Source organism: Hypanus sabinus, chromosome 10 (assembly GCF_030144855.1).
Source record: "Hypanus sabinus isolate sHypSab1 chromosome 10, sHypSab1.hap1, whole genome shotgun sequence".
Lineage (NCBI taxonomy): Eukaryota > Metazoa > Chordata > Chondrichthyes > Myliobatiformes > Dasyatidae > Hypanus > Hypanus sabinus.
The window spans coordinates 120,009,672-120,036,064 of record NC_082715.1 but is presented as its reverse complement, the minus strand read 5'-3'; the positions used below and the strand labels follow the sequence as shown (position 1 = coordinate 120,036,064).

Here is a 26,393-nt window from a genome sequence, read left to right as displayed (position 1 = left end):
ACTTCATCTTCATCTCCTCTTTCTCAGTCTTACCCTTCTCCACCTCCTCCCCTCCATCTTCTCCTTTTTCTTTCTCCTCCTTCCTCTCTTCCTCTATCTTCTTCTCTTCCTCCATCTTCTCCTCCTACCTTTCCTCCTCAACCTCCTTCAACTTCTCTATCTTTTTCCCCTCCATTTTCTCCTGCTCTTCCTCATCTTTCTTCATGTTCTCTTCCATCCTCCCCTCCAGCTTCTCCTCCCCCTCCATCTATTCTTTTATCTCTTCTTCCTTCATCTTCTCCTCCTCCTGGGATGTCTTACGCTGAGAGGTTAGAGAGACTGGGCTTGTACATGCTGGAATTAAGGAGATTGAGAGGGGATTTGATTGAAACGTTTAAATAAGGGATTGGACAAGATATGTTCCAGGAAATATGTTCCAGATGCTGGGAGAGTCCAGTACCAGAGGGCATGGTTTGAGAATAAGGGGTAGGTCATTTATGACAGAGTTAAGGAAGAACTTCTTCTCCCAGAGAGTTGTGGGGGTCTGGAATGCACTGCCTCGGAAGGTAGTGGAGGCCAATTCTCTGGATGCTTTCAAGAAGGAGCTAGATAGATATCTTATGGATAGGGGAATCAAGAGATATGGGGACAAGGCAGGAACCGGGTATAGATAGTAGTTGATCAGCCATGATCTCCATGGCTTGAGGGGCCGATTGGTCTACTTCTGCAGCTATTGTCAGTTAATTATCTATTCCTCCTCCTTCATCTCCTCCATCTTCTCCACCTCCCCTCCTTCTCCATCTTCTCTTCCTTCATCTGCTCCTCCAGCTCCTCATCGTCCACCTCCATCTTCTCTTCCTCCATCATCTCCTCCTCCACCTTATCTTCCTCCTCCATCTTCTCCTCCTCCTCCTCCTTCATCTATCTTCTCCTCGATCTTCTCTATTTCCACCTTCTCCATCTCTCCTCTTTCATCTTCTCATCCTCATCCTTCATCTCCTCCACCTCCTCTCCATTTTCTCCACGTTCCCCCTCCTCCTGCTCCTCTTTCTTCTCCTTCTCTTTCATCTTCTTATAATCCTCTTATTCTACAGCTTCATTTTCTTAATCTTCATCATGTTCATTTTCCTTCTCTTCATCTTTGTCTTCATTGACTTCATCTTCATCTCCTCTTTCTCAGTCTTACCCTTCTCCACCTCCTCCCCTCCATCTTCTCCTTTTTCTTTCTCCTCCTTCCTCTCTTCCTCTATCTTCTTCTCTTCCTCCATCTTCTCCTCCTACCTTTCCTCCTCAACCTCCTTCAACTTCTCTGTCTTTTTCCCCTCCATTTTCTCCTGCTCTTCCTCATCTTTCTTCATGTTCTCTTCCATCCTCCCCTCCAGCTTCTCCTCCCCCTCCATCTATTCTTTTATCTCTTCTTCCTTCATCTTCTCCTCCTCCTCCTGGGATGTCTGGACTGTCTTACGCAGAGAGGTTAGAGAGACTGGGCTTGTACATGCTGGAATTAAGGAGATTGAGAGGGGATTTGATTGAAACGTTTAAATAAGGGATTGGACAAGATATGTTCCAGGAAATATGTTCCAGATGCTGGGAGAGTCCAGTACCAGAGGGCATGGTTTGAGAATAAGGGGTAGGTCATTTATGACAGAGTTAAGGAAGAACTTCTTCTCCCAGAGAGTTGTGGGGGTCTGGAATGCACTGCCTCGGAAGGTAGTGGAGGCCAATTCTCTGGATGCTTTCAAGAAGGAGCTAGATAGATATCTTATGGATAGGGGAATCAAGAGATATGGGGACAAGGCAGGAACCGGGTATAGATAGTAGTTGATCAGCCATGATCTCCATGGCTTGAGGGGCCGATTGGTCTACTTCTGCAGCTATTGTCTGTTAATTATCTATTCCTCCTCCTTCATCTCCTCCATCTTCTCCGCCTCCCCTCCTTCTCCATCTTCTCTTCCTTCATCTGCTCCTCCACCTCCTCTCCATCTTCTCCTCGTTCTCCATCTCCTCCTGCTGCTCTTCCTCTGCTTCATCTCTTCCTTCTCCTTCCCTTTCATCTTTTCCTTCTATTCTACAGCTTCATTTTCTTCATCTTCATCATCTTCATCTCCTCCTTCTCAGTCTTGCCCTTCTCCTCCACCTCCTCCCCTCCATCTTCTCCTCCTCCTCCATTTCCTCCTCTCCCTCTTTCATCTTCTCTGTCCCCTCATCCTCCAATTCCTCCTCTGTGTTCTTTTACTCCTCCATTGTCTCCTGCTCTTCCTCATCCTTCTCCTCCTTCATGTTCTCTTCCATGGTCTCCTTCTCCTCCCCTCCACCTTCTCCTCCTTAATTTTCTAATCATCCTCCTCCATCTATTCTTTTATCTCCTCTGCCTCCTCATTCTCCATCTCCTCCTCTATTTTCTTTTACTTCTCCATTTTCTCTTGCTTTTCCTCATCCTTCTCCTTCTTCATGTTCTCTTCCATGGTCGTCTCCACCCCTCCACCTTCTCCTCCTCCTTAATCTTTTTATCCTCTTCCTCCATCTTGTCCTTCCTGTCCTCCTCTTCCTCTCCTCCTTTATCTTCTCCTATTCCGTCCTCCTTCTCCATCTGCACCTCATTCTCCTTCTTCTCCTCCTCCTCCTCCATCTTCTCCTGCTCCTCCTCCTCCTCCATCTTCTCCTGCTCCTCCTCCTTCTCCATTTCCTGCTCCTCCTCCTTCTCCTCCTCCTTCTCCTCCTCCTTCTCCTCCTCCATCTTCTCCTCCATCTTCTCCTCCATCTCCTTCTCCATCTCCTGCTCCTCCTCCTTCTCCATCTCCTGCTCCTCCCCCTTCTCCATCTCCTGCTCCTCCCCCTTCTCCATCTCCTGCGCCTCCCCTTCTCCATCTCCTGCTCCTCCCCCTTCTCCAATCCCTGCTCCTCCTCCTCCTCTCCTCCTTTATCTTCTCCTTCTCCTTCATGTTGTCTGCACCATCTTCTCCCTTTCCATCCTCCTCCGTCATCTTCTCTTCCTCATCCTCTTCCATCTTCCCCTCCTCCTCCTTGTCCTTCATCCTGTCCTGGTCCTTCCCCACCTCCTCCCTCTCTTCTTTCATGTGCACTTCCTCCTCATTCTCCATCTCCTCCTATTCTTCATCTATTTTCTCCTCCTCCTCCATCTTCTACTTCTCATAATCTTCATCATCTTTTTCATTTTGTCTTTATCTTCTTTTTCATCTTCTTTGCCTTCATCTTCATTTTTGCCTTCGTTTTCATCGTCATCTTCAGCATCATCAGCATCTTCTCATCCTCCACCTTCTCCATCTTCTCTTCTGCTCCTCCGCCAGCTTCTCCCCCTCCTCCCCCATCTCCTCCTCCTCCTTCCTGCTCCTCTCTTTTCCTCTTTCCTATTCATCATCATTTTCATCTTCATCTTTGTCTTCATCATCTTTGTCTTTGTCTTCTTCTTCATCTCTGCCTCCATCATCTCTTCCATCATCTGCTCCTCCAGCTCCTCATTGTCCACCTCCATCTTCTCTTCCTCCATCATCTTCTCCACCTTCTCCTCTTTCTCCTCCTTCATTCTCTCCTCCATCTCCAAATTCTCCATCTCTCCTCTTTCAACTTCTCAATCTTCTCATCCTCCTCACCCTTCATCTCCTCCACCTCCTCTCCATCTTCTCCTTGTTCTCCATCTCCTTCTGCTCCTCTGCTTCATCTCTTCCTTCTCCTTCTCTTTCATCTTCTTCTACTCCTACAGCTTCATTTTCTTTATCTTCATCTTTGTCTTCATCTTCATCTCCTCCTTCTTAGTCTTACCCTTCTCCTCCTCCACCTCCTGCATCTACTCCTCCTTCCTCTTCTCTTTCTTCTCCTTCCTCTTTTTCTCTCATCTCCCCCTCGCCACTCCCCCTCCCCTCCACCCCAGCTCCTTCATCTTCTCCCCCTCGTTCCTGTTCCTCTCATTTCCTATTATCTTCATTTTCTTCTTCATCTTCATGTTCTTCATCTTCATAATCTTGGCCTTCATCTTTGTTTTCATCTTCATCGTCATCATCTTCCTTTTCTTCGTCTCCATCATCTTCGTTTTCATGGTCTTCATTATCTTCATCTTCATTTTTGTTATCTTCGTCGTCATCATTTTCATTTTCTTCATTTGTGTTTTTTGTCTTCATCTTCATCTCTTCTGCCTGCATCTTCTCTTCATCTGTTCCTCCAGCTCCACATCGTCCAGCTCCGTGTTCTCTTTCTCCATCATCTCCTCCTCCGCCTTCTCCTTTCTCCTCCTTCATCTGCTCCCCTCCTCCTCCATCTTCTACTCTTATTTCTCTTTCTCTTCATAATCTTTTTTATCTTCATCATCTTTACCTTCATTTTCATTTTCTTTGCATTCATCTTCATTTTTGCCTTCATTTTCATCTTCAGCATCGTCATCTCCTCCTCCACCTTCTCTTCCTCTTTCAACTCCATCTTTTCCATCATCTCCTCCTGCTGCTCTTCCTCCTCCTTTGTCTTCTCGATCTTCTCCACCTCCTTCACCTCCATCTTCTCTTGCTCCTTCTCTGTTGTCTCCTCATCTGCTTTTACTCCATCTCCTCCAACTCCTCTACCTCTTCCTCTTCCTCCGTCTTCTCTCCCTCCATCTTCCCCTCCTCTTCCTTCTCCATTTTCTCTTCTGCGCCTGCTCCTCCTCCCTCTCCTCCATCTCCTCCTCCTCCTCCTCCTTCATCTTCTCCCCCTCCTTCCTGCTCCTCTCATTTCCTTCTAACTCCTATTCATCTTCATTTTCATCATCTTCGTCTTTGTTTTCATCTTCATTGTCTTCATTATCTTCCTCTTCATCATCTTCATCTTCCTTATCTTCACCTTCATCTTCATTATCTTCATCCTCGTCTTTGTCTTCATTGTTTTCGTCTTCATCTTCGTCTTCCTTATCTTCATCTTCATCTTCATTGTCTTGTTATCTTCATCTTCATTGTCTTCATTATCTTCCTCTTCATCTTCATCTTCCTTATCTTCACCATCTTCATTATCTTCATCCTCGTCTTTGTCTTCATTGTTTTGGTCTTCATCTTCGTCTTCCTTATCTTCATCTTCATCTCCATCTTCATTATCTTCATCTTCATCTTCATGGTCTTCATTATCTTCATCCTCATCTTCATTATCTTCATCTTTGTTGTCTTCATTTTCATTTTCTTGATCTTCATTTTTGTTCCTTGTCTTCATCTTCATCTCTGCCTCCATCTTCTCTTCCTCCATCAACTCCTACTCAGCCTTCTCCTCTTCCTCCTCCATCTTCTCCTCCTCCTCCTCCTTCATCTATCTTCTCCTCGATCTTCTCTATTTCCACCTTCTCCATCTCTCCTCTTTCATCTTCTCATCCTCATCCTTCATCTCCTCCACCTCCTCTCCATTTTCTCCACGTTCCCCCTCCTCCTGCTCCTCTTTCTTCTCCTTCTCTTTCATCTTCTTATAATCCTCTTATTCTACAGCTTCATTTTCTTAATCTTCATCATGTTCATTTTCCTTCTCTTCATCTTTGTCTTCATTGACTTCATCTTCATCTCCTCTTTCTCAGTCTTACCCTTCTCCACCTCCTCCCCTCCATCTTCTCCTTTTTCTTTCTCCTCCTTCCTCTCTTCCTCTATCTTCTTCTCTTCCTCCATCTTCTCCTCCTACCTTTCCTCCTCAACCTCCTTCAACTTCTCTATCTTTTTCCCCTCCATTTTCTCCTGCTCTTCCTCATCTTTCTTCATGTTCTCTTCCATCCTCCCCTCCAGCTTCTCCTCCCCCTCCATCTATTCTTTTATCTCTTCTTCCTTCATCTTCTCCTCCTCCTGGGATGTCTTACGCTGAGAGGTTAGAGAGACTGGGCTTGTACATGCTGGAATTAAGGAGATTGAGAGGGGATTTGATTGAAACGTTTAAATAAGGGATTGGACAAGATATGTTCCAGGAAATATGTTCCAGATGCTGGGAGAGTCCAGTACCAGAGGGCATGGTTTGAGAATAAGGGGTAGGTCATTTATGACAGAGTTAAGGAAGAACTTCTTCTCCCAGAGAGTTGTGGGGGTCTGGAATGCACTGCCTCGGAAGGTAGTGGAGGCCAATTCTCTGGATGCTTTCAAGAAGGAGCTAGATAGATATCTTATGGATAGGGGAATCAAGAGATATGGGGACAAGGCAGGAACCGGGTATAGATAGTAGTTGATCAGCCATGATCTCCATGGCTTGAGGGGCCGATTGGTCTACTTCTGCAGCTATTGTCAGTTAATTATCTATTCCTCCTCCTTCATCTCCTCCATCTTCTCCACCTCCCCTCCTTCTCCATCTTCTCTTCCTTCATCTGCTCCTCCAGCTCCTCATCGTCCACCTCCATCTTCTCTTCCTCCATCATCTCCTCCTCCACCTTATCTTCCTCCTCCATCTTCTCCTCCTCCTCCTCCTTCATCTATCTTCTCCTCGATCTTCTCTATTTCCACCTTCTCCATCTCTCCTCTTTCATCTTCTCATCCTCATCCTTCATCTCCTCCACCTCCTCTCCATTTTCTCCACGTTCCCCCTCCTCCTGCTCCTCTTTCTTCTCCTTCTCTTTCATCTTCTTATAATCCTCTTATTCTACAGCTTCATTTTCTTAATCTTCATCATGTTCATTTTCCTTCTCTTCATCTTTGTCTTCATTGACTTCATCTTCATCTCCTCTTTCTCAGTCTTACCCTTCTCCACCTCCTCCCCTCCATCTTCTCCTTTTTCTTTCTCCTCCTTCCTCTCTTCCTCTATCTTCTTCTCTTCCTCCATCTTCTCCTCCTACCTTTCCTCCTCAACCTCCTTCAACTTCTCTGTCTTTTTCCCCTCCATTTTCTCCTGCTCTTCCTCATCTTTCTTCATGTTCTCTTCCATCCTCCCCTCCAGCTTCTCCTCCCCCTCCATCTATTCTTTTATCTCTTCTTCCTTCATCTTCTCCTCCTCCTCCTGGGATGTCTGGACTGTCTTACGCAGAGAGGTTAGAGAGACTGGGCTTGTACATGCTGGAATTAAGGAGATTGAGAGGGGATTTGATTGAAACGTTTAAATAAGGGATTGGACAAGATATGTTCCAGGAAATATGTTCCAGATGCTGGGAGAGTCCAGTACCAGAGGGCATGGTTTGAGAATAAGGGGTAGGTCATTTATGACAGAGTTAAGGAAGAACTTCTTCTCCCAGAGAGTTGTGGGGGTCTGGAATGCACTGCCTCGGAAGGTAGTGGAGGCCAATTCTCTGGATGCTTTCAAGAAGGAGCTAGATAGATATCTTATGGATAGGGGAATCAAGAGATATGGGGACAAGGCAGGAACCGGGTATAGATAGTAGTTGATCAGCCATGATCTCCATGGCTTGAGGGGCCGATTGGTCTACTTCTGCAGCTATTGTCTGTTAATTATCTATTCCTCCTCCTTCATCTCCTCCATCTTCTCCGCCTCCCCTCCTTCTCCATCTTCTCTTCCTTCATCTGCTCCTCCACCTCCTCTCCATCTTCTCCTCGTTCTCCATCTCCTCCTGCTGCTCTTCCTCTGCTTCATCTCTTCCTTCTCCTTCCCTTTCATCTTTTCCTTCTATTCTACAGCTTCATTTTCTTCATCTTCATCATCTTCATCTCCTCCTTCTCAGTCTTGCCCTTCTCCTCCACCTCCTCCCCTCCATCTTCTCCTCCTCCTCCATTTCCTCCTCTCCCTCTTTCATCTTCTCTGTCCCCTCATCCTCCAATTCCTCCTCTGTGTTCTTTTACTCCTCCATTGTCTCCTGCTCTTCCTCATCCTTCTCCTCCTTCATGTTCTCTTCCATGGTCTCCTTCTCCTCCCCTCCACCTTCTCCTCCTTAATTTTCTAATCATCCTCCTCCATCTATTCTTTTATCTCCTCTGCCTCCTCATTCTCCATCTCCTCCTCTATTTTCTTTTACTTCTCCATTTTCTCTTGCTTTTCCTCATCCTTCTCCTTCTTCATGTTCTCTTCCATGGTCGTCTCCACCCCTCCACCTTCTCCTCCTCCTTAATCTTTTTATCCTCTTCCTCCATCTTGTCCTTCCTGTCCTCCTCTTCCTCTCCTCCTTTATCTTCTCCTATTCCGTCCTCCTTCTCCATCTGCACCTCATTCTCCTTCTTCTCCTCCTCCTCCTCCATCTTCTCCTGCTCCTCCTCCTCCTCCATCTTCTCCTGCTCCTCCTCCTTCTCCATTTCCTGCTCCTCCTCCTTCTCCTCCTCCTTCTCCTCCTCCTTCTCCTCCTCCATCTTCTCCTCCATCTTCTCCTCCATCTCCTTCTCCATCTCCTGCTCCTCCTCCTTCTCCATCTCCTGCTCCTCCCCCTTCTCCATCTCCTGCTCCTCCCCCTTCTCCATCTCCTGCGCCTCCCCTTCTCCATCTCCTGCTCCTCCCCCTTCTCCAATCCCTGCTCCTCCTCCTCCTCTCCTCCTTTATCTTCTCCTTCTCCTTCATGTTGTCTGCACCATCTTCTCCCTTTCCATCCTCCTCCGTCATCTTCTCTTCCTCATCCTCTTCCATCTTCCCCTCCTCCTCCTTGTCCTTCATCCTGTCCTGGTCCTTCCCCACCTCCTCCCTCTCTTCTTTCATGTGCACTTCCTCCTCATTCTCCATCTCCTCCTATTCTTCATCTATTTTCTCCTCCTCCTCCATCTTCTACTTCTCATAATCTTCATCATCTTTTTCATTTTGTCTTTATCTTCTTTTTCATCTTCTTTGCCTTCATCTTCATTTTTGCCTTCGTTTTCATCGTCATCTTCAGCATCATCAGCATCTTCTCATCCTCCACCTTCTCCATCTTCTCTTCTGCTCCTCCGCCAGCTTCTCCCCCTCCTCCCCCATCTCCTCCTCCTCCTTCCTGCTCCTCTCTTTTCCTCTTTCCTATTCATCATCATTTTCATCTTCATCTTTGTCTTCATCATCTTTGTCTTTGTCTTCTTCTTCATCTCTGCCTCCATCATCTCTTCCATCATCTGCTCCTCCAGCTCCTCATTGTCCACCTCCATCTTCTCTTCCTCCATCATCTTCTCCACCTTCTCCTCTTTCTCCTCCTTCATTCTCTCCTCCATCTCCAAATTCTCCATCTCTCCTCTTTCAACTTCTCAATCTTCTCATCCTCCTCACCCTTCATCTCCTCCACCTCCTCTCCATCTTCTCCTTGTTCTCCATCTCCTTCTGCTCCTCTGCTTCATCTCTTCCTTCTCCTTCTCTTTCATCTTCTTCTACTCCTACAGCTTCATTTTCTTTATCTTCATCTTTGTCTTCATCTTCATCTCCTCCTTCTTAGTCTTACCCTTCTCCTCCTCCACCTCCTGCATCTACTCCTCCTTCCTCTTCTCTTTCTTCTCCTTCCTCTTTTTCTCTCATCTCCCCCTCGCCACTCCCCCTCCCCTCCACCCCAGCTCCTTCATCTTCTCCCCCTCGTTCCTGTTCCTCTCATTTCCTATTATCTTCATTTTCTTCTTCATCTTCATGTTCTTCATCTTCATAATCTTGGCCTTCATCTTTGTTTTCATCTTCATCGTCATCATCTTCCTTTTCTTCGTCTCCATCATCTTCGTTTTCATGGTCTTCATTATCTTCATCTTCATTTTTGTTATCTTCGTCGTCATCATTTTCATTTTCTTCATTTGTGTTTTTTGTCTTCATCTTCATCTCTTCTGCCTGCATCTTCTCTTCATCTGTTCCTCCAGCTCCACATCGTCCACCTCCGTGTTCTCTTTCTCCATCATCTCCTCCTCCGCCTTCTCCTTTCTCCTCCTTCATCTGCTCCCCTCCTCCTCCATCTTCTACTCTTATTTCTCTTTCTCTTCATAATCTTTTTTATCTTCATCATCTTTACCTTCATTTTCATTTTCTTTGCATTCATCTTCATTTTTGCCTTCATTTTCATCTTCAGCATCGTCATCTCCTCCTCCACCTTCTCTTCCTCTTTCATCTCCATCTTTTCCATCATCTCCTCCTGCTGCTCTTCCTCCTCCTTTGTCTTCTCGATCTTCTCCACCTCCTTCACCTCCATCTTCTCTTGCTCCTTCTCTGTTGTCTCCTCATCTGCTTTTACTCCATCTCCTCCAACTCCTCTACCTCTTCCTCTTCCTCCGTCTTCTCTCCCTCCATCTTCCCCTCCTCTTCCTTCTCCATTTTCTCTTCTGCGCCTGCTCCTCCTCCCTCTCCTCCATCTCCTCCTCCTTCATCTTCTCCCCCTCCTTCCTGCTCCTCTCATTTCCTTCTAACTCCTATTCATCTTCATTTTCATCATCTTCGTCTTTGTTTTCATCTTCATCATCATTTTCCTTATCTTCATCTTCATCTTCATTGTCTTCATTATCTTCCTCTTCATCATCTTCATCTTCCTTATCTTCACCTTCATCTTCATTATCTTCATCCTCGTCTTTGTCTTCATTGTTTTCAACTTCATCTTCGTCTTCCTTATCTTCATCTTCATCTTCATTGTCTTCCTTATCTTCATCTTCATTGTCTTCATTATCTTCCTCTTCATCATCTTCCTTATCTTCACCATCTTCATTATCTTCATCCTCGTCTTTGTCTTCATTGTTTTCGTCTTCATCTTCGTCTTCCTTATCTTCATCTTCATCTCCATCTTCATTATCTTCAACTTCATCTTCATTGTCTTCCTTATCTTCATCTTCATTGTCTTCATTATCTTCCTCTTCATCATCTTCATCTTCCTTTTCTTCACCATCTTCATTATCTTCATCCTCGTCTTTGTCTTCATTGTTTTCGTCTTCATCTTCGTCTTCCTTATCTTCATCTTCATCTCCATCTTCATTATCTTCATCTTCATGGTCTTCATTATCTTCATCCTCATCTTTGTTGTCTTCATTTTCATTTTCTTGATCTTCATTTTTGTTCCTTGTATTCATCTTCATCTCTTCCTCCTCCATCTTCTCCTCCTCCTCCTCCTTCATCTATCTTCTCCTCGATCTTCTCTATTTCCACCTTCTCCATCTCTCCTCTTTCATCTTCTCATCCTCATCCTTCATCTCCTCCACCTCCTCTCCATTTTCTCCACGTTCTCCCTCCTCCTCCTGCTCCTCTTTCTTCTCCTTCTCTTTCATCTTCTTATAATCCTCCTATTCTACAGCTTCATTTTCTTAATCTTCATCATGTTCATTTTCCTTCTCTTCATCTTTGTCTTCATTGTCTTCATCTTCAACTCCTCTTTCTCAGTCTTACCCTTCTCCACCTCCTCCCCTCCATCTTCTCCTTTTTCTTTCTCCTCCTTCCTCTTCTGTTTCTTCTCCTTCCTCTCTTCCTCTATCTTCTTCTCTTCCTCCATCTTCTCCTCCTACCTTTCCTCCTCAACCTCCTTCAACTTCTCTATCTTTTTCCCCTCCATTTTCTTCTGCTCTTCCTCATCTTTCTTCATGTTCTCTTCCATCCTCCCCTCCAGCTTCTCCTCCCCCTCCATCTATTCTTTTATCTCTTCTTCCTTCATCTTCTCCTCCTCCTCCTGGGATGTCTGGACTGTCTTACGCAGAGAGGTTAGAGAGACTGGGCTTGTACATGCTAGAATTAAGGAGATTGAGAGGGGATTGGATTGAAACGTTTAAATAAGGGATTGGACAAGATATGTTCCAGGAAATATGTTCCAGATGCTGGGAGAGTCCAGTACCAGAGGGCATGGTTTGAGAATAAGGGGTAGGTCATTTATGACAGAGTTAAGGAAGAACTTCTTCTCCCAGAGAGTTGTGGGGGTCTGGAATGCACTGCCTCGGAAGGTAGTGGAGGCCAATTCTCTGGATGCTTTCAAGAAGGAGCTAGATAGGTATCTTATGGATAGGGGAATCAAGAGATATGGGGACAAGGCAGGAACCGGGTATTGATAGTAGTTGATCAGCCATGATCTCCATGGCTTGAGGGGCCGATTGGTCTACTTCTGCAGCTATTGTCTGTTAATTATCTATTCCTCCTCCTTCATCTCCTCCATCTTCTCCGCCTCCTTAATCTTCTTATCCTCTTCCTCCATCTTGTCCTTCCTGTCCTCCTTCTCCATCTGCACCTCATTCTCCTTCTTCTCCTCCTCCTCCTCCTCCTCCATCTTCTCCTGCTCCTCCCCCTTCTCCATCTCCTGCTCCTCTCCCTTCTCCATCTCCTGCTCCTCTCCCTTCTCCATCTCCTGCTCCTCACCCTTCTCCATCTCCTGCTCCTCCCCCTTCTCCAATCCCTGCTCCTCCTCCTCCTCTCCTCCTTTATCTTCTCCTTCTCCTTCATGTTGTCTGCTCCATCTTCTCCCTTTCCATCCTCCTCCGTCATCTTCTCTTCCTCATCCTCTTCCATCTTCCCCTCCTCCTCCTTGTCCTTCATCCTGTCCTGGTCCTTCCCCACCTCCTCCCTCTCTTCTTTCATGTGCACTTCCTCCTCATTCTCCATCTCCTCCTCTTCTTCATCTATTTTCTCCTCCTCCTCCATCTTCTACTCCTACTTCTCATAATCTTCATCTTTTTCATTTCGTCTTTATCTTCATTTTCGTCTTCTTTGCCTTCATCTTCATTTTTGCCTTCGTTTTCATCGTCATCTTCAGCATCATCAGCATCTTCTCATCCTCCACCTTCTCCATCTTCTCTTCTGCTCCTCCGCCAGCTTCTCCCCCTCCTCCCCCATCTCCTCCTCCTCCTTCCTGCTCCTCTCTTTTCCTCTTTCCTATTCATCATCATTTTCATCTTCATCTTTGTCTTCATCATCTTTGTCTTTGTCTTCTTCTTCATCTCTGCCTCCATCATCTCTTCCTTCATCTGCTCCTCCAGCTCCTCATTGTCCACCTCCATCTTCTCTTCCTCCATCATCTTCTCCTCCACCTTCTCCTCTTTCTCCTCCTTCATTCTCTCCTCCATCTCCAAATTCTCCATCTCTCCTCTTTCAACTTCTCAATCTTCTCATCCTCCTCACCCTTCATCTCCTACACCTCCTCTCCATCTTCTCCTTGTTCTCCATCTCCTTCTCCTCCTCTGCTTCATCTCTTCCTTCTCCTTCTCTTTCATCTTCTTCTACTCCTACAGCTTCATTTTCTTTATCTTCATCTTTGTCTTCATCTTCATCTCCTCCTTCTTAGTCTTACCCTTCTCCTCCTCTACCTCCTGCATCTACTCCTCCTTCCTCTTCTCTTTCTTCTCCTTCCTCTTTTTCTCTCATCTCCCCCTCACCCCTCCCCCTCCCCTCCACCCCAGCTCCTTCATCTTCTCCCCCTCGTTCCTGTTCCTCTCATTTCCTATTATCTTCATTTTCTTCTTCATCTTCATAATCTTGGCCTTCATCTTTGTTTTCATCTTCATCGTCATCATCTTCCTTTTCTTCGTCTCCATCATCTTCATTTTCATGGTCTTCATTATCTTCATCTTCATTTTTGTTATCTTCGTCGTCATCATTTTCATTTTCTTCATTTTTGTTTTTTGTCTTCATCTTCATCTCTTCTGCCTGCATCTTCTCTTCATCTGTTCCTCCAGCTCCACATCGTCCACCTCCGTGTTCTCTTTCTCCATCATCTCCTCCTCCGCCTTCTCCTTTCTCCTCCTTCATCTGCTCCCCTCCTCCTCCATCTTCTACTCTTATTTCTCTTTCTCTTCATAATCTTTTTTATCTTCATCATCTTTACCCTCATTTTCATTTTCTTTGCATTCATCTTCATTTTTGCCTTCATTTTCATCTTCAGCATCGTCATCTCCTCCTCCACCTTCTCTTCCTCTTTCATCTCCATCTTTTCCATCATCTCCTCCTGCTGCTCTTCCTCCTCCTTTGTCTTCTCGATCTTCTCCACCTCCTTCACCTCCATCTTCTCTTGCTCCTTCTCTGTTGTCTCCTCATCTGCTTTTACTCCATCTCCTCCAACTCCTCTACCTCTTCCTCTTCCTCCGTCTTCTCTCCCTCCATCTTCCCCTCCTCTTCCTTCTCCATTTTCTCTTCTGCGCCTGCTCCTCCTCCCTCTCCTCCATCTCCTCCTCCTCCTCCTCCTTCATCTTCTCCCCCTCCTTCCTGCTCCTCTCATTTCCTTCTAACTCCTATTCATCTTCATTTTCATCATCTTCGTCTTTGTTTTCATCTTCATCATCATTTTCCTTATCTTCATCTTCATCTTCATTGTCTTCATTATCTTCCTCTTCATCATTTTCATCTTCCTTATCTTCACCTTCATCTTCATTATCTTCATCCTCGTCTTTGTCTTCATTGTTTTCAACTTCATCTTCGTCTTCCTTATCTTCATCTTCATCTTCATTGTCTTCCTTATCTTCATCTTCATTGTCTTCATTATCTTCCTCTTCATCATCTTCATCATCTTCACCATCTTCATTACCTTCATCCTCGTCTTTGTCTTCATTGTTTTCGTCTTCATCTTCGTCTTCCTTATCTTCATCTTCATCTCCATCTTCATTATCTTCATCTTCATCTTCATTGTCTTCCTTATCTTCATCTTTATTGTCTTCATTATCTTCCTCTTCATCATCTTCATCTTCCTTTTCTTCACCATCTTCATTATCTTCATCCTCGTCTTTGTCTTCATTGTTTTCGTCTTCATCTTCGTCTTCCTTATCTTCATCTTCATCTCCATCTTCATTATCTTCATCTTCATGGTCTTCATTATCTTCATCCTCATCTTTGTTGTCTTCATTTTCATTTTCTTGATCTTCATTTTTGTTCCTTGTATTCATCTTCATCTCTTCCTCCTCCATCTTCTCCTCCTCCTCCTCCTTCATCTATCTTCTCCTCGATCTTCTCTATTTCCACCTTCTCCATCTCTCCTCTTTCATCTTCTCATCCTCATCCTTCATCTCCTCCACCTCCTCTCCATTTTCTCCACGTTCTCCCTCCTCCTCCTGCTCCTCTTTCTTCTCCTTCTCTTTCATCTTCTTATAATCCTCCTATTCTACAGCTTCATTTTCTTAATCTTCATCATGTTCATTTTCCTTCTCTTCATCTTTGTCTTCATTGTCTTCATCTTCAACTCCTCTTTCTCAGTCTTACCCTTCTCCACCTCCTCCCCTCCATCTTCTCCTTTTTCTTTCTCCTCCTTCCTCTTCTGTTTCTTCTCCTTCCTCTCTTCCTCTATCTTCTTCTCTTCCTCCATCTTCTCCTCCTACCTTTCCTCCTCAACCTCCTTCAACTTCTCTATCTTTTTCCCCTCCATTTTCTTCTGCTCTTCCTCATCTTTCTTCATGTTCTCTTCCATCCTCCCCTCCAGCTTCTCCTCCCCCTCCATCTATTCTTTTATCCCTTCTTCCTTCATCTTCTCCTCCTCCTCCTGGGATGTCTGGACAGTCTTACGCAGAGAGGTTAGAGAGACTGGGCTTGTACATGCTAGAATTAAGGAGATTGAGAGGGGATTGGATTGAAAAGTTTAAATAAGGGATTGGACAAGATATGTTCCAGGAAATATGTTCCAGATGCTGGGAGAGTCCAGTACCAGAGGGCATGGTTTGAGAATAAGGGGTAGGTCATTTATGACAGAGTTAAGGAAGAACTTCTTCTCCCAGAGAGTTGTGGGGGTCTGGAATGCACTGCCTCGGAAGGTAGTGGAGGCCAATTCTCTGGATGCTTTCAAGAAGGAGCTAGATAGGTATCTTATGGATAGGGGAATCAAAAGATATGGGGACAAGGCAGGAACCGGGTATTGATAGTAGTTGATGAGCCATGATCTCCATGGCTTGAGGGGCCGATTGGTCTACTTCTGCAGCTATTGTCTGTTAATTATCTATTCCTCCTCCTTCATCTCCTCCATCTTCTCCGCCTCCTTAATCTTCTTATCCTCTTCCTCCATCTTGTCCTTCCTGTCCTCCTCTTCCTCTCCTCCTTTATCTTCTCCTATTCCATCCTCCTTCTCCATCTGCACCTCATTCTCCTTCTTCTCCTCCTCCTCCTCCTCCATCTTCTCCTGCTCCTCCCCCTTCTCCATCTCCTGCTCCTCTCCCTTCTCCATCTCCTGCTCCTCTCCCTTCTCCATCTCCTGCTCCTCACCCTTCTCCATCTCCTGCTCCTCCCCCTTCTCCAATCCCTGCTCCTCCTCCTCCTCTCCTCCTTTATCTTCTCCTTCTCCTTCATGTTGTCTGCTCCATCGTCTCCCTTTCCATCCTCCTCCGTCATCTTCTCTTCCTCATCCTCTTCCATCTTCCCCTCCTCCTCCTTGTCCTTCATCCTGTCCTGGTCCTTCCCCACCTCCTCCCTCTCTTCTTTCATGTGCACTTCCTCCTCATTCTCCATCTCCTCCTCTTCTTCATCTATTTTCTCCTCCTCCTCCATCTTCTACTCCTACTTCTCATAATCTTCATCATCTTTTTCATTTCGTCTTTATCTTCATTTTCGTCTTCTTTGCCTTCATCTTCATTTTTGCCTTCGTTTTCGTCATCTTCAGCATCATCAGCATCTTCTCATCCTCCACCTTCTCCATCTTCTCTTCTGCTCCTCCGCCAGCTTCTCCCCCTCCTCCCCCATCTCCTCCTCCTCCTTCCTGCTCCTCTTTTCCTCTTTCCTATTCATCATCATTTTCATCTTCATCTTTGTCTTCATAATCTTTGTCTTCTTCTTCATCTCTGCCTCCATCATCTCTTCCTTCATCTGCTCCTCCAGCTCCTCATTGTCCACCTCCATCTTCTCTTCCTCCATCATCTTCTCCTCCACCTTCTCCTCTTTCTCCTCCTTCATTCTCTCCTCCATCTCCAAATTCTCCATCTCTCCTCTTTCAACTTCTCAATCTTCTCATCCTCCTCACCCTTCATCTCCTCCACCTCCTCTCCATCTTCTCCTTGTTCTCCATCTCCTTCTGCTCCTCTGCTTCATCTCTTCCTTCTCCTTCTCTTTCATCATCTTCTACTCCTACAGCTTCATTTTCTTTATCTTCATCTTTGTCTTCATCTTCATCTCCTCCTTCTTAGTCTTACCCTTCTCCTCCTCCACCTCCTGCATCTACTCCTCCTTCCTCTTCTCTTTCTTCTCCTTCCTCTTTTTCTCTCATCTCCCCCTCGCCCCTCCCCCTCCCCTCCACCCCAGCTCCTTCATCTTCTCCCCCTCGTTCCTGTTCCTCTCATTTCCTATTATCTTCATTTTCTTCTTCATCTTCATGTTCTTCATCTTCATAATCTTGGCCTTCATCTTTGTTTTCATCTTCATCGTCATCATCTTCCTTTTCTTCGTCTCCATCATCTTCGTTTTCATGGTCTTCATTATCTTCATCTTCATTTTTGTTATCTTCGTCGTCATCATTTTCATTTTCTTCATTTTTGTTTTTTGTCTTCATCTTCATCTCTTCTGCCTGCATCTTCTCTTCATCTGTTCCTCCAGCTCCACATCGTCCACCTCCGTGTTCTCTTTCTCCATCATCTCCTCCTCCGCCTTCTCCTTTCTCCTCCTTCATCTGCTCCCCTCCTCCTCCATCTTCTACTCTTATTTCTCTTTCTCTTCATAATCTTTTTTATCTTCATCATCTTTACCTTCATTTTCATTTTCTTTGCATTCATCTTCATTTTTGCCTTCATTTTCATCTTCAGCATCGTCATCTCCTCCTCCACCTTCTCTTCCTCTTTCATCTCCATCTTTTCCATCATCTCCTCCTGCTGCTCTTCCTCCTCCTTTGTCTTCTCGATCTTCTCCACCTCCTTCACCTCCATCTTCTCTTGCTCCTTCTCTGTTGTCTCCTCATCTGCTTTTACTCCATCTCCTCCAACTCCTCTACCTCTTCCTCTTCCTCCGTCTTCTCTCCCTCCATCTTCCCCTCCTCTTCCTTCTCCATTTTCTCTTCTGCGCCTGCTCCTCCTCCCTCTCCTCCATCTCCTCCTCCTCCTCCTTCATCTTCTCCCCCTCCTTCCTGCTCCTCTCATTTCCTTCTAACTCCTATTCATCTTCATTTTCATCATCTTCGTCTTTGTTTTCATCTTCATCATCATTTTCCTTATCTTCATCTTCATCTTCATTGTCTTCATTATCTTTCTCTTCATCATCTTCATCTTCCTTATCTTCACCTTCATCTTCATTATCTTCATCCTCGTCTTTGTCTTCATTGTTTTCGTCTTCATCATCGTCTTCCTTATCTTCATCTTCATCTCCATCTTCATTATCTTCATCTTCATGGTCTTCATTATCTTCATCCTCATCTTCATTATCTTCATCTTTGTTGTCTTCATTTTCATTTTCTTGATCTTCATTTTTGTTCCTTGTCTTCATCTTCATCTCCTCTGCCTCCATCTTCTCTTCCTCCATCATCTCCTACTCAGCCTTCTCCTCTTCCTCCTCCATCTTCTCCTCCTCCTCCTCCTTCATCGATCTTCTCCTCGATCTTCTCTATTTCCACCTTCTCCATCTCTCCTCTTTCATCTTCTCATCCTCATCCTTCATCTCCTCCACCTCCTCTCCATTTTCTCCACGTTCTCCCTCCTCCTCCTGCTCCTCTTTCTTCTCCTTCTCTTTCATTTTCTTATAATCCTCCTATTCTACAGCTTCATTTTCTTAATCTTCATCATGTTCATTTTCCTTCTCTTCATCTTTGTCTTCATTGTCTTCATCTTCATCTCCTCTTTCTCAGTCTTACCCTTCTCCACCTCCTCCCCTCCATCTTCTCCTTTTTCTTTCTCCTCCTTCCTCTTCTGTTTCTTCTCCTTCCTCTCTTCCTCTATCTTCTTCTCTTCCTCCATCTTCTCCTCCTACCTTTCCTCCTCAACCTCCTTCAACTTCTCTATCTTTTTCCCCTCCATTTTCTCCTGCTCTTCCTCATCTTTCTTCATGTTCTCTTCCATCCTCCCCTCCAGCTTCTCCTCCCCCTCCACCTTATCCTCCCCCTCCACCTTCTCCTCCCCCTCCATCTATTCTTTTATCTCTTCTTCCTTCATCTTCTCCTCCTCCTCCTGGGATGTCTGGACTGTCTTACGCAGAGAGGTTAGAGAGACTGGGCTTGTACATGCTGGAATTAAGGAGATTGAGAGGGGATTTGATTGAAACGTTTAAATAAGAGATTGGACAAGATATGTTCCAGGAAATATGTTCCAGATGCTGGGAGAGTCCAGTACCAGAGGGCATGGTTTGAGAATAAGGGGTAGGTCATTTATGACAGAGTTAAGGAAGAACTTCTTCTCCCAGAGAGTTGTGGGGGTCTGGAATGCACTGCCTCGGAAGGTAGTGGAGGCCAATTCTCTGGATGCTTTCAAGAAGGAGCTAGATAGGTATCTTATGGATAGGGGAATCAAGAGATATGGGGACAAGGCAGGAACCGGGTATTGATAGTAGTTGATCAGCCATGATCTCCATGGCTTGAGGGGCCGATTGGTCTACTTCTGCAGCTATTGTCTGTTAATTATCTATTCCTCCTCCTTCATCTCCTCCATCTTCTCCGCCTCCTTAATCTTCTTATCCTCTTCCTCCATCTTGTCCTTCCTGTCCTCCTCTTCCTCTCCTCCTTTATCTTCTCCTATTCCATCCTCCTTCTCCATCTGCACCTCATTCTCCTTCTTCTCCTCCTCCTCCTCCTCCTCCATCTTCTCCTGCTCCTCCCCCTTCTCCATCTCCTGCTCCTCTCCCTTCTCCATCTCCTGCTCCTCTCCCTTCTCCATCTCCTGCTCCTCACCCTTCTCCATCTCCTGCTCCTCCCCCTTCTCCAATCCCTGCTCCTCCTCCTCCTCTCCTCCTTTATCTTCTCCTTCTCCTTCATGTTGTCTGCTCCATCTTCTCCCTTTCCATCCTCCTCCGTCATCTTCTCTTCCTCATCCTCTTCCATCTTCCCCTCCTCCTCCTTGTCCTTCATCCTGTCCTGGTCCTTCCCCACCTCCTCCCTCTCTTCTTTCATGTGCACTTCCTCCTCATTCTCCATCTCCTCCTCTTCTTCATCTATTTTCTCCTCCTCCTCCATCTTCTACTCCTACTTCTCATAATCTTCATCATCTTTTTCATTTCGTCTTTATCTTCATTTTCGTCTTCTTTGCCTTCATCTTCATTTTTGCCTTCGTTTTCATCGTCATCTTCAGCATCATCAGCATCTTCTCATCCTCCACCTTCTCCATCTTCTCTTCTGCTCCTCCGCCAGCTTCTCCCCCTCCTCCCCCATCTCCTCCTCCTCCTTCCTGCTCCTCTCTTTTCCTCTTTCCTATTCATCATCATTTTCATCTTCATCTTTGTCTTCATAATCTTTGTCTTTGTCTTCTTCTTCATCTCTGCCTCCATCATCTCTTCCTTCATCTGCTCCTCCAGCTCCTCATTGTCCACCTCCATCTTCTCTTCCTCCATCATCTTCTCCTCCACCTTCTCCTCTTTCTCCTCCTTCATTATCTCCTCCATCTCCAAATTCTCCATCTCTCCTCTTACAACTTCTCAATCTTCTCATCCTCCTCACCCTTCATCTCCTCCACCTCCTCTCCATCTTCTCCTTGTTCTCCATCTCCTTCTCCTCCTCTGCTTCATCTCTTCCTTCTCCTTCTCTTTCATCTTCTTCTACTCCTACAGCTTCATTTTCTTTATCTTCATCTTTGTCTTCATCTTCATCTCCTCCTTCTTAGTCTTACCCTTCTCCTCCTCCACCTCCTGCATCTACTCCTCCTTCCTCTTCTCTTTCTTCTCCTTCCTCTTTTCTCTCATCTCCCCCTCGCCCCTCCCCCTCCCCTCCACCCCAGCTCCTTCATCTTCTCCCCCTCGTTACTGTTCCTCTCATTTCCTATTATCTTCATTTTCTTCTTCATCTTCATGTTCTTCATCTTCATAATCTTGGCCTTCATCTTTGTTTTCATCTTCATCGTCATCATCTTCCTTTTCTTCGTCTCCATCATCTTCGTTTTCATGGTCTTCATTATCTTCATCTTCATTTTTGTTATCTTCGTCGTCATCATTTTCATTTTCTTCATTTTTGTTTTTTGTCTTCATCTTCATCTCCTCTGCCTGCATCTTCTCTTCATCTGTTCCTCCAGCTCCACATTGTCCACCTCCGTGTTCTCTTTCTCCATCATCTCCTCCTCCGCCTTCTCCTTTCTCCTCCTTCATCTGCTCCCCTCCTCTTATTTCTCTTTCTCTTCATAATCTTTTTTATCTTCATCATCTTTACCTTCATTTTCATTTTCTTTCCATTCATCTTCATTTTTGCCTTTGTTTTCATCTTCAGCATCGTCATCTCCTCCACCTTCTCTTCCTCTTTCATCTCCATCTTCTCTTCCATCATCTCCTCCTGCTGCTCTTCCTCCTCCTTTGTCTTCTCGATCTTCTCCACCTCCTTCTCCATCTTCTCTTGCTCTTTCTCTGTTGTCTCCTCATCTTTCATCTTCACCTGCTTTTACTCCATCTCCTCCTCATCCATCTCCTCCAACCTCTACCTCTTCCTCCGTCTTCTCTCCCTCCATCTTCCCCTCCTCTTCATTTTCTCTTCTGCGCCTTCTCCTCCTCCCTTTCCTCCATCTCCTCCTCCTCCTCCTTCTCCCCCTCCTTCCTGCTCTCATTTCCTTCTAACTCCTATTTATCTTCATTTTCATCATCTTCATCATCATTTTCCTTATCTTCATCTTTGTTTGTATTATCTTCATCTTTCTCTTCATCATCTTCATCTTATCTTCATCTTCATTGTCTTCATTATCTTCATCCTTTTCTTTGTCTTCATTGTCTTTGTCTTCATCTTCGTCTTCCTTATCTTCATCTTCATCTTCATTGTCTTCATTATCTTCATCTTCGTCTTCATGGTCTTCATTATCTTCATCCTCATCTTCATTATCTTCATCTTTGTTGTCTTCATTTCATTTTCTTGATCTTCATTTTTGTTCGTTGTCTTCATCTTCATCTGCTCTGCCTCCATCATCTCCTACTCAGCCTTCTCCTCTTTCTCCTCCATCTTCTTCTCCTCCTTCATCTATCTTCTTCTCCTCCATCTTCTCTATTTCCACCTTCTCCATCTCTCCCCTTTCATCTTCTCCTCAATCTTCTCATCCTCATCCTTCATCTCCTCCACCTCCTCTCCATTTTCTCCTCGTTCTCCCTCCTCCTGCTCCTCTTCCTTCTCTTTCATCTTCTTCTACTCCTATTCTACAGCTTCATTTTCTTAATCTTCATCATGTTCATCTTCCTTCTCTTCATCTTTGTCTTCATTGTCTTCATCTTCATCTCTTTCTCAGTCTTGCCCTTCTCCACCTCCTCTGCTTCCTCTCTCTTCTTCTCTTCCTCCATCTTCTCCTCCTACCTTTCCTCCTCAACCTCCTTCAACTTCTCTATCTTCTTTTTCTCCTCCATTTTCTCCTGCTCTTCCTCATCCTTCTTCATGTTCTCTTCCATGGTCTCCTCCATCTCCTCCCCTCCACCTTCTCCTCCCCCTCCATCTATTCTTTTATCTCTTCTTCCTTCATCTTCTCCTCCTCCTGGGATGTCTGGACTGTTCCGCAGAGAGGTTAGAGAGACTGGGCTTGTACATGCTGGAATTAAGGAGATTGAGAGGGGATTTAAGTAAGGGATTGGACAAGATATGTTCAAGGAAATATGTTCCAGATGCTGGGAGAGTCCAGTACCAGAGGGCATGGTTTGAGAATAAGGGGTAGGTCATTTATGATAGAGATAAGGAAGAACTTCTTCTCCCAGAGAGTTGTGGGGGTCTGGAATGCACTACCTCGGAAGGTAGTGGAGGCCAATTCTCTGGATGCTTTCAAGAAGGAGCTAGATAGGTATCTTATGGATAGGGGAATCAAGGGATATGGGGACAAGGCAGGAACCGGGTATTGATAGTAGTTGATCAGCCATGATCTCCATGGCTTGAGGGGCCGATTGGTCTACTTCTGCAGCTATTGTCTGTTAATTATCTATTCCTCCTCCTTCATCTCCTCCATCTTCTCCGCCTCCCCTCCTTCTCCATCTTCACTTCTGCTCCTCCTCTTTCCCATCTCCTCCTCCTCCTTCATCTTCTCCCCCCTTCCTGCTCCTCTATCTTTTCCTCCTAACTCCTATTCATCTTCATTTTTGTTCTTTGTCTTTATCTTCATCTTTGCCTCCATCTTCTCTTCCTTCATCTGCTCCTCCAGCTCCTCATCGTCCATCTCCATCTTCTCTTCCTCCATCATCTCCTCCTCCACCTTATCTTTCTCCTCCTTCATCCTCTCCTCCACCTTCATTTATCTTCTCCTCCATCTCCACCTTCTCCAACTCTCCTCTTTCATCTTCTCCTCCTTAATCTTCTCATCCTCCTCATCCTTCATCTCCTCCACCTCTTCTCCCTTCTCCTCATTCTCCATCTCCTCCTGCTGCTCTTCCTCTGCTTCATCTCTTCCTTCTCCTTCCCTTTTATCTTTTCCTTCTACTCCTATTCTACAGCTTCATTTTCTTCATCTTCATCATGTTCTTCATCTTCATCTCCTCCTTCTCAGTCTTGCCCTTCTCCTCCACCTCCTCCCCTCCATCTTCTCCTCCTCCATTTCCTCCTCCTCTTCCTCTTTCATCTTCTCTGTCCCCTCATCCTCCAATTCCTCCTCTGTTCTTTTACTCCTCCATTTTCTCCTGCTCTTCCTCATCCTTCTCCTCCTTCATGTTCTCTTCCATGGTCTCCTTCTCCTCCCCTCCACCTTCTCCTTCTTAATTTTCTCATCATCCTCCTCCATCTATTCTCTTATCTCCTCTGCCTCCTCATTCTCCATCTCCTCCTCTATTTACTTTTACTTTATTTTCTCTTGCTCTTCCTCATCCTTCTCCTTCATGTTCTCTTCCATGGTCATCTCCACCCCTCCACCTTCTCCTCCTCCTTAATCTTCTCATCCTCCTCCTCCATCTTGTCCTTCCTGTCCTCCTCTTCCTCTCCTCCTTTATCTTCTCCTTCATTTTGTCTCCTCCATCTTCTCCCATTCCATCCTCCTTCTCCATCTGCACCTCATTCTCCTTCTTCTCCTCGTCCTCCTCCATCTTCTCCTGCTCCTCCTCCTCTGTTGTCTCCTCCTCATCTTTCATCTTCTCCGGCTTTTACCTCTGTACCTCTCCTCCCCTCCTTACTGCTCCTCCTCCCCTCCTTCCTGCTGCTCCTCTATCTTTTCCTCCTAACTATTCATCTTCATCGTCTTCGTCTTCATCTTTGTCTGTTTTAATCTTCATCTTTGTCTTTTTATTTTCGTGTTCATTTTTGTTTTCTTTGTCTTTGTTTTCATCTTCATCTCCTCTACCTCCATCTTCACTTCCTTCATCTGCTCCTCCGGCTCCTCATTGTCCACCTCTATCTTCTCTTCCTCCTCCTGCACCTCCTCCTCCTTCATCTATCTTCTTCTTATCTTCTCCTTCATCTCCACCTTCTCCATCTCTTCTTTCATCTTCTCCTCGTTCTTCATCTTCTCATCCTCCTCATCCTTTATCTTCTCCACCTCCTCTCCATCTTCTCCTCGTTCTCCTTCATCTCCTCCTCTGCTTCATCTCTTTCTTCTCCTCTTTTATCTTCTCCTTCTACTCCTCCTCCTATTCTACAGCTTCATTTTCTTCATCATCATGTTCTTCATCATTCTTTTCATCTTTGTCTTCATCATTATCATCTCTCCTTCTCAGTATTACTTTTCTCCACCTCCTCTCCTCCATATTCTCCTACGTTCTCCTCCTTCCTCTCTTCCTCTCTTCCTCCATCTTCTCCTTCTCTGCCTCCTCATCATCAACTCCTTCTCTATCTTCTTTTACTTTATTTTCTCCTGCTCTTCCTCATCCTTCTCCTTCTTCATGTTCTCTTTCATGGTCTCCTCCACCTTCTCCTCCATCATCCTCCTGCTCCTCTTCCTCCTGTTGTCTACTCATCCTCCTCTGTCTCCTCCTCATCCTTCATCTTCTCCTGCTTCCTCCTCCCAATCTCCTCCTCCCCCCCACCGATCTCCTCCTCCCCCCACCGATCTCCTCCTCCCCATCTATTCTTTTATCTCCTCTTCCTTCATCTCCTCCATCTTTTCCCCTCCTCCTCCATCTTCTTCTGCTCCTGCTCCTCCTCCATCTTCTCCTTCTCCATCATGTCCTGGTCCTCCTCCTCCATCTTTTCCTTCTTGTCCTCCTCCTCCTCTCCTCCTTTATCTTCTACTTCTCCTACATGTTGTCTCCTCCATCTTCTCCCTTTCTGTCCTCCTCCTTCATCTTCACCTCCTCCTCATTCTCCTTCTCCTTCTCCATCTATTTTCTCCTTCTCCTCCACCATCTTCTACTCCTACTTATTCTCCATCTTTTTCATCTTCATGCTTTTCTTCTTTATCTTTGTTTTCGTCATCTTTTTCTTTGCCTTCATCTTCAGCATCATCACCTTCTCCTCTTCCATCTTTTCCTCCATCTCCTTCTCCATCACCTACTCCTGCTCCTCTTCCTCCGTTGTCTTCTCCTTCTCCATCTTCTCCTCCACCTCCTTCTCCTCCTTTATCTTCTCCTGCTCCTCCTCCTCTGTCTCCTCATCTTTCATCTTCTCCTGCTTTTACTTAATGTTCTTCTTCTCCTGAATCTATCTTCTCCTTCATCTTCTCTTCCTTCATCTCCTCTCCTCCTCCCCTCCCCCTTCCTGCTGCTCCTCTATCTTTTCCTCTTAATTCCTATTCATCTTCATTTTATTCATCTTCATCATGTTCTTCATCTTCATCTTTGTTTTTTATCTTCATTGTCTTTGTCTTCATTATCTTCATCTTGGTCTTCGTCATCTTCGTCTTCATTATCTTCATCTTTGTTTTTCATCTTCATTTTTGTTTTCTTTGTCTTCGTCTTTATCTTCATCTTCATCTCCTCTGCCTCCATCTTCTCTTCCTTCATCTGCTCCTCCAGTTCCTCAGCATCCACCTCCATCTTATCTTCCTTCATCATCTCCTCCTCCGCCTTCTCCTCTTCCTCCTCCATCTTCTCCTCCTTCATCTATCTTCTCATCCTTCTCATCCTTCATCTCCTCCACCTCCCCTCCATCTTCTCCTCCCCTACCTTCTCCTCCTTCCTCTTCTCTTTCTCCTCCTTCCTCTTCTCTTCCTCCTCCTCCTCCTCCTTCTCCATCTTCTCTTCTCCTGCTCCTCCCTCTCCTCCCCTCCTCCCCCTCCCCACATCTCCTCCTCCTCCTCCTTCATCTAGCTTCTCCTTTATCTCCTCTCCTCCATCTCTACCTCTCCTTCCCCTCCTTCCTGCTCCTCTCTTTTTCTCCTAACTCCTATTCATCTTCATTTTCTTCTTGATCTTCATCGTCTTCATCTTTGTTTCCACCTTCATCTTCATCTTTGTCTTTTTATCTTCATTGTCTTTGTCTTTGTTATCTTCATCTTCATTATCTTCATCTTCATCATCTCCTCCTTCTCAGTCTTACCATTCTCCACCTCCTCCCTCCATCTTCTCCTCCCCTACCTTCTCCTCCTTCCTTTCTTCCTCCATCTTTTCCTCCTCCTCTTCCTCTTTCATCTCCTGTGCCTTCTCATCCTCCAACTCCTTCTCTATCTTCTTTTACTCCTCCATTTTCTCCTGCTCTTCCTCATCCTTCTCTTCCTTCATGCTCTCTTCCAAGGTCTCCTTCTGTG

The 26,393-nt window shown here is 45.4% G+C and overlaps 3 protein-coding genes across 7 annotated transcripts in view; 1 reads left to right on the top strand and 2 right to left on the bottom strand.

The window, feature by feature from the left end:
• Positions 1–26,393, top strand: part of mocs1 (molybdenum cofactor synthesis 1) — a 132,118-nt gene that overhangs the window by 64,059 nt on the left and 41,666 nt on the right. The window lies entirely within an intron of this gene.
• On the bottom strand, positions 5,112–8,450 carry LOC132401042 (cilia- and flagella-associated protein 251-like). Its single transcript, XM_059982805.1, has one exon. It carries the CDS (start codon positions 8,313–8,315, stop codon positions 7,920–7,922), a length of 396 nt encoding a protein of 131 aa, XP_059838788.1. The 5' UTR covers positions 8,316–8,450; the 3' UTR covers positions 5,112–7,919.
• Positions 17,646–18,516, bottom strand: LOC132401044 (prostatic spermine-binding protein-like). The gene has a single exon (XM_059982806.1). It carries the CDS (start codon positions 18,160–18,162, stop codon positions 17,794–17,796), a length of 369 nt encoding a protein of 122 aa, XP_059838789.1. The 5' UTR covers positions 18,163–18,516; the 3' UTR covers positions 17,646–17,793.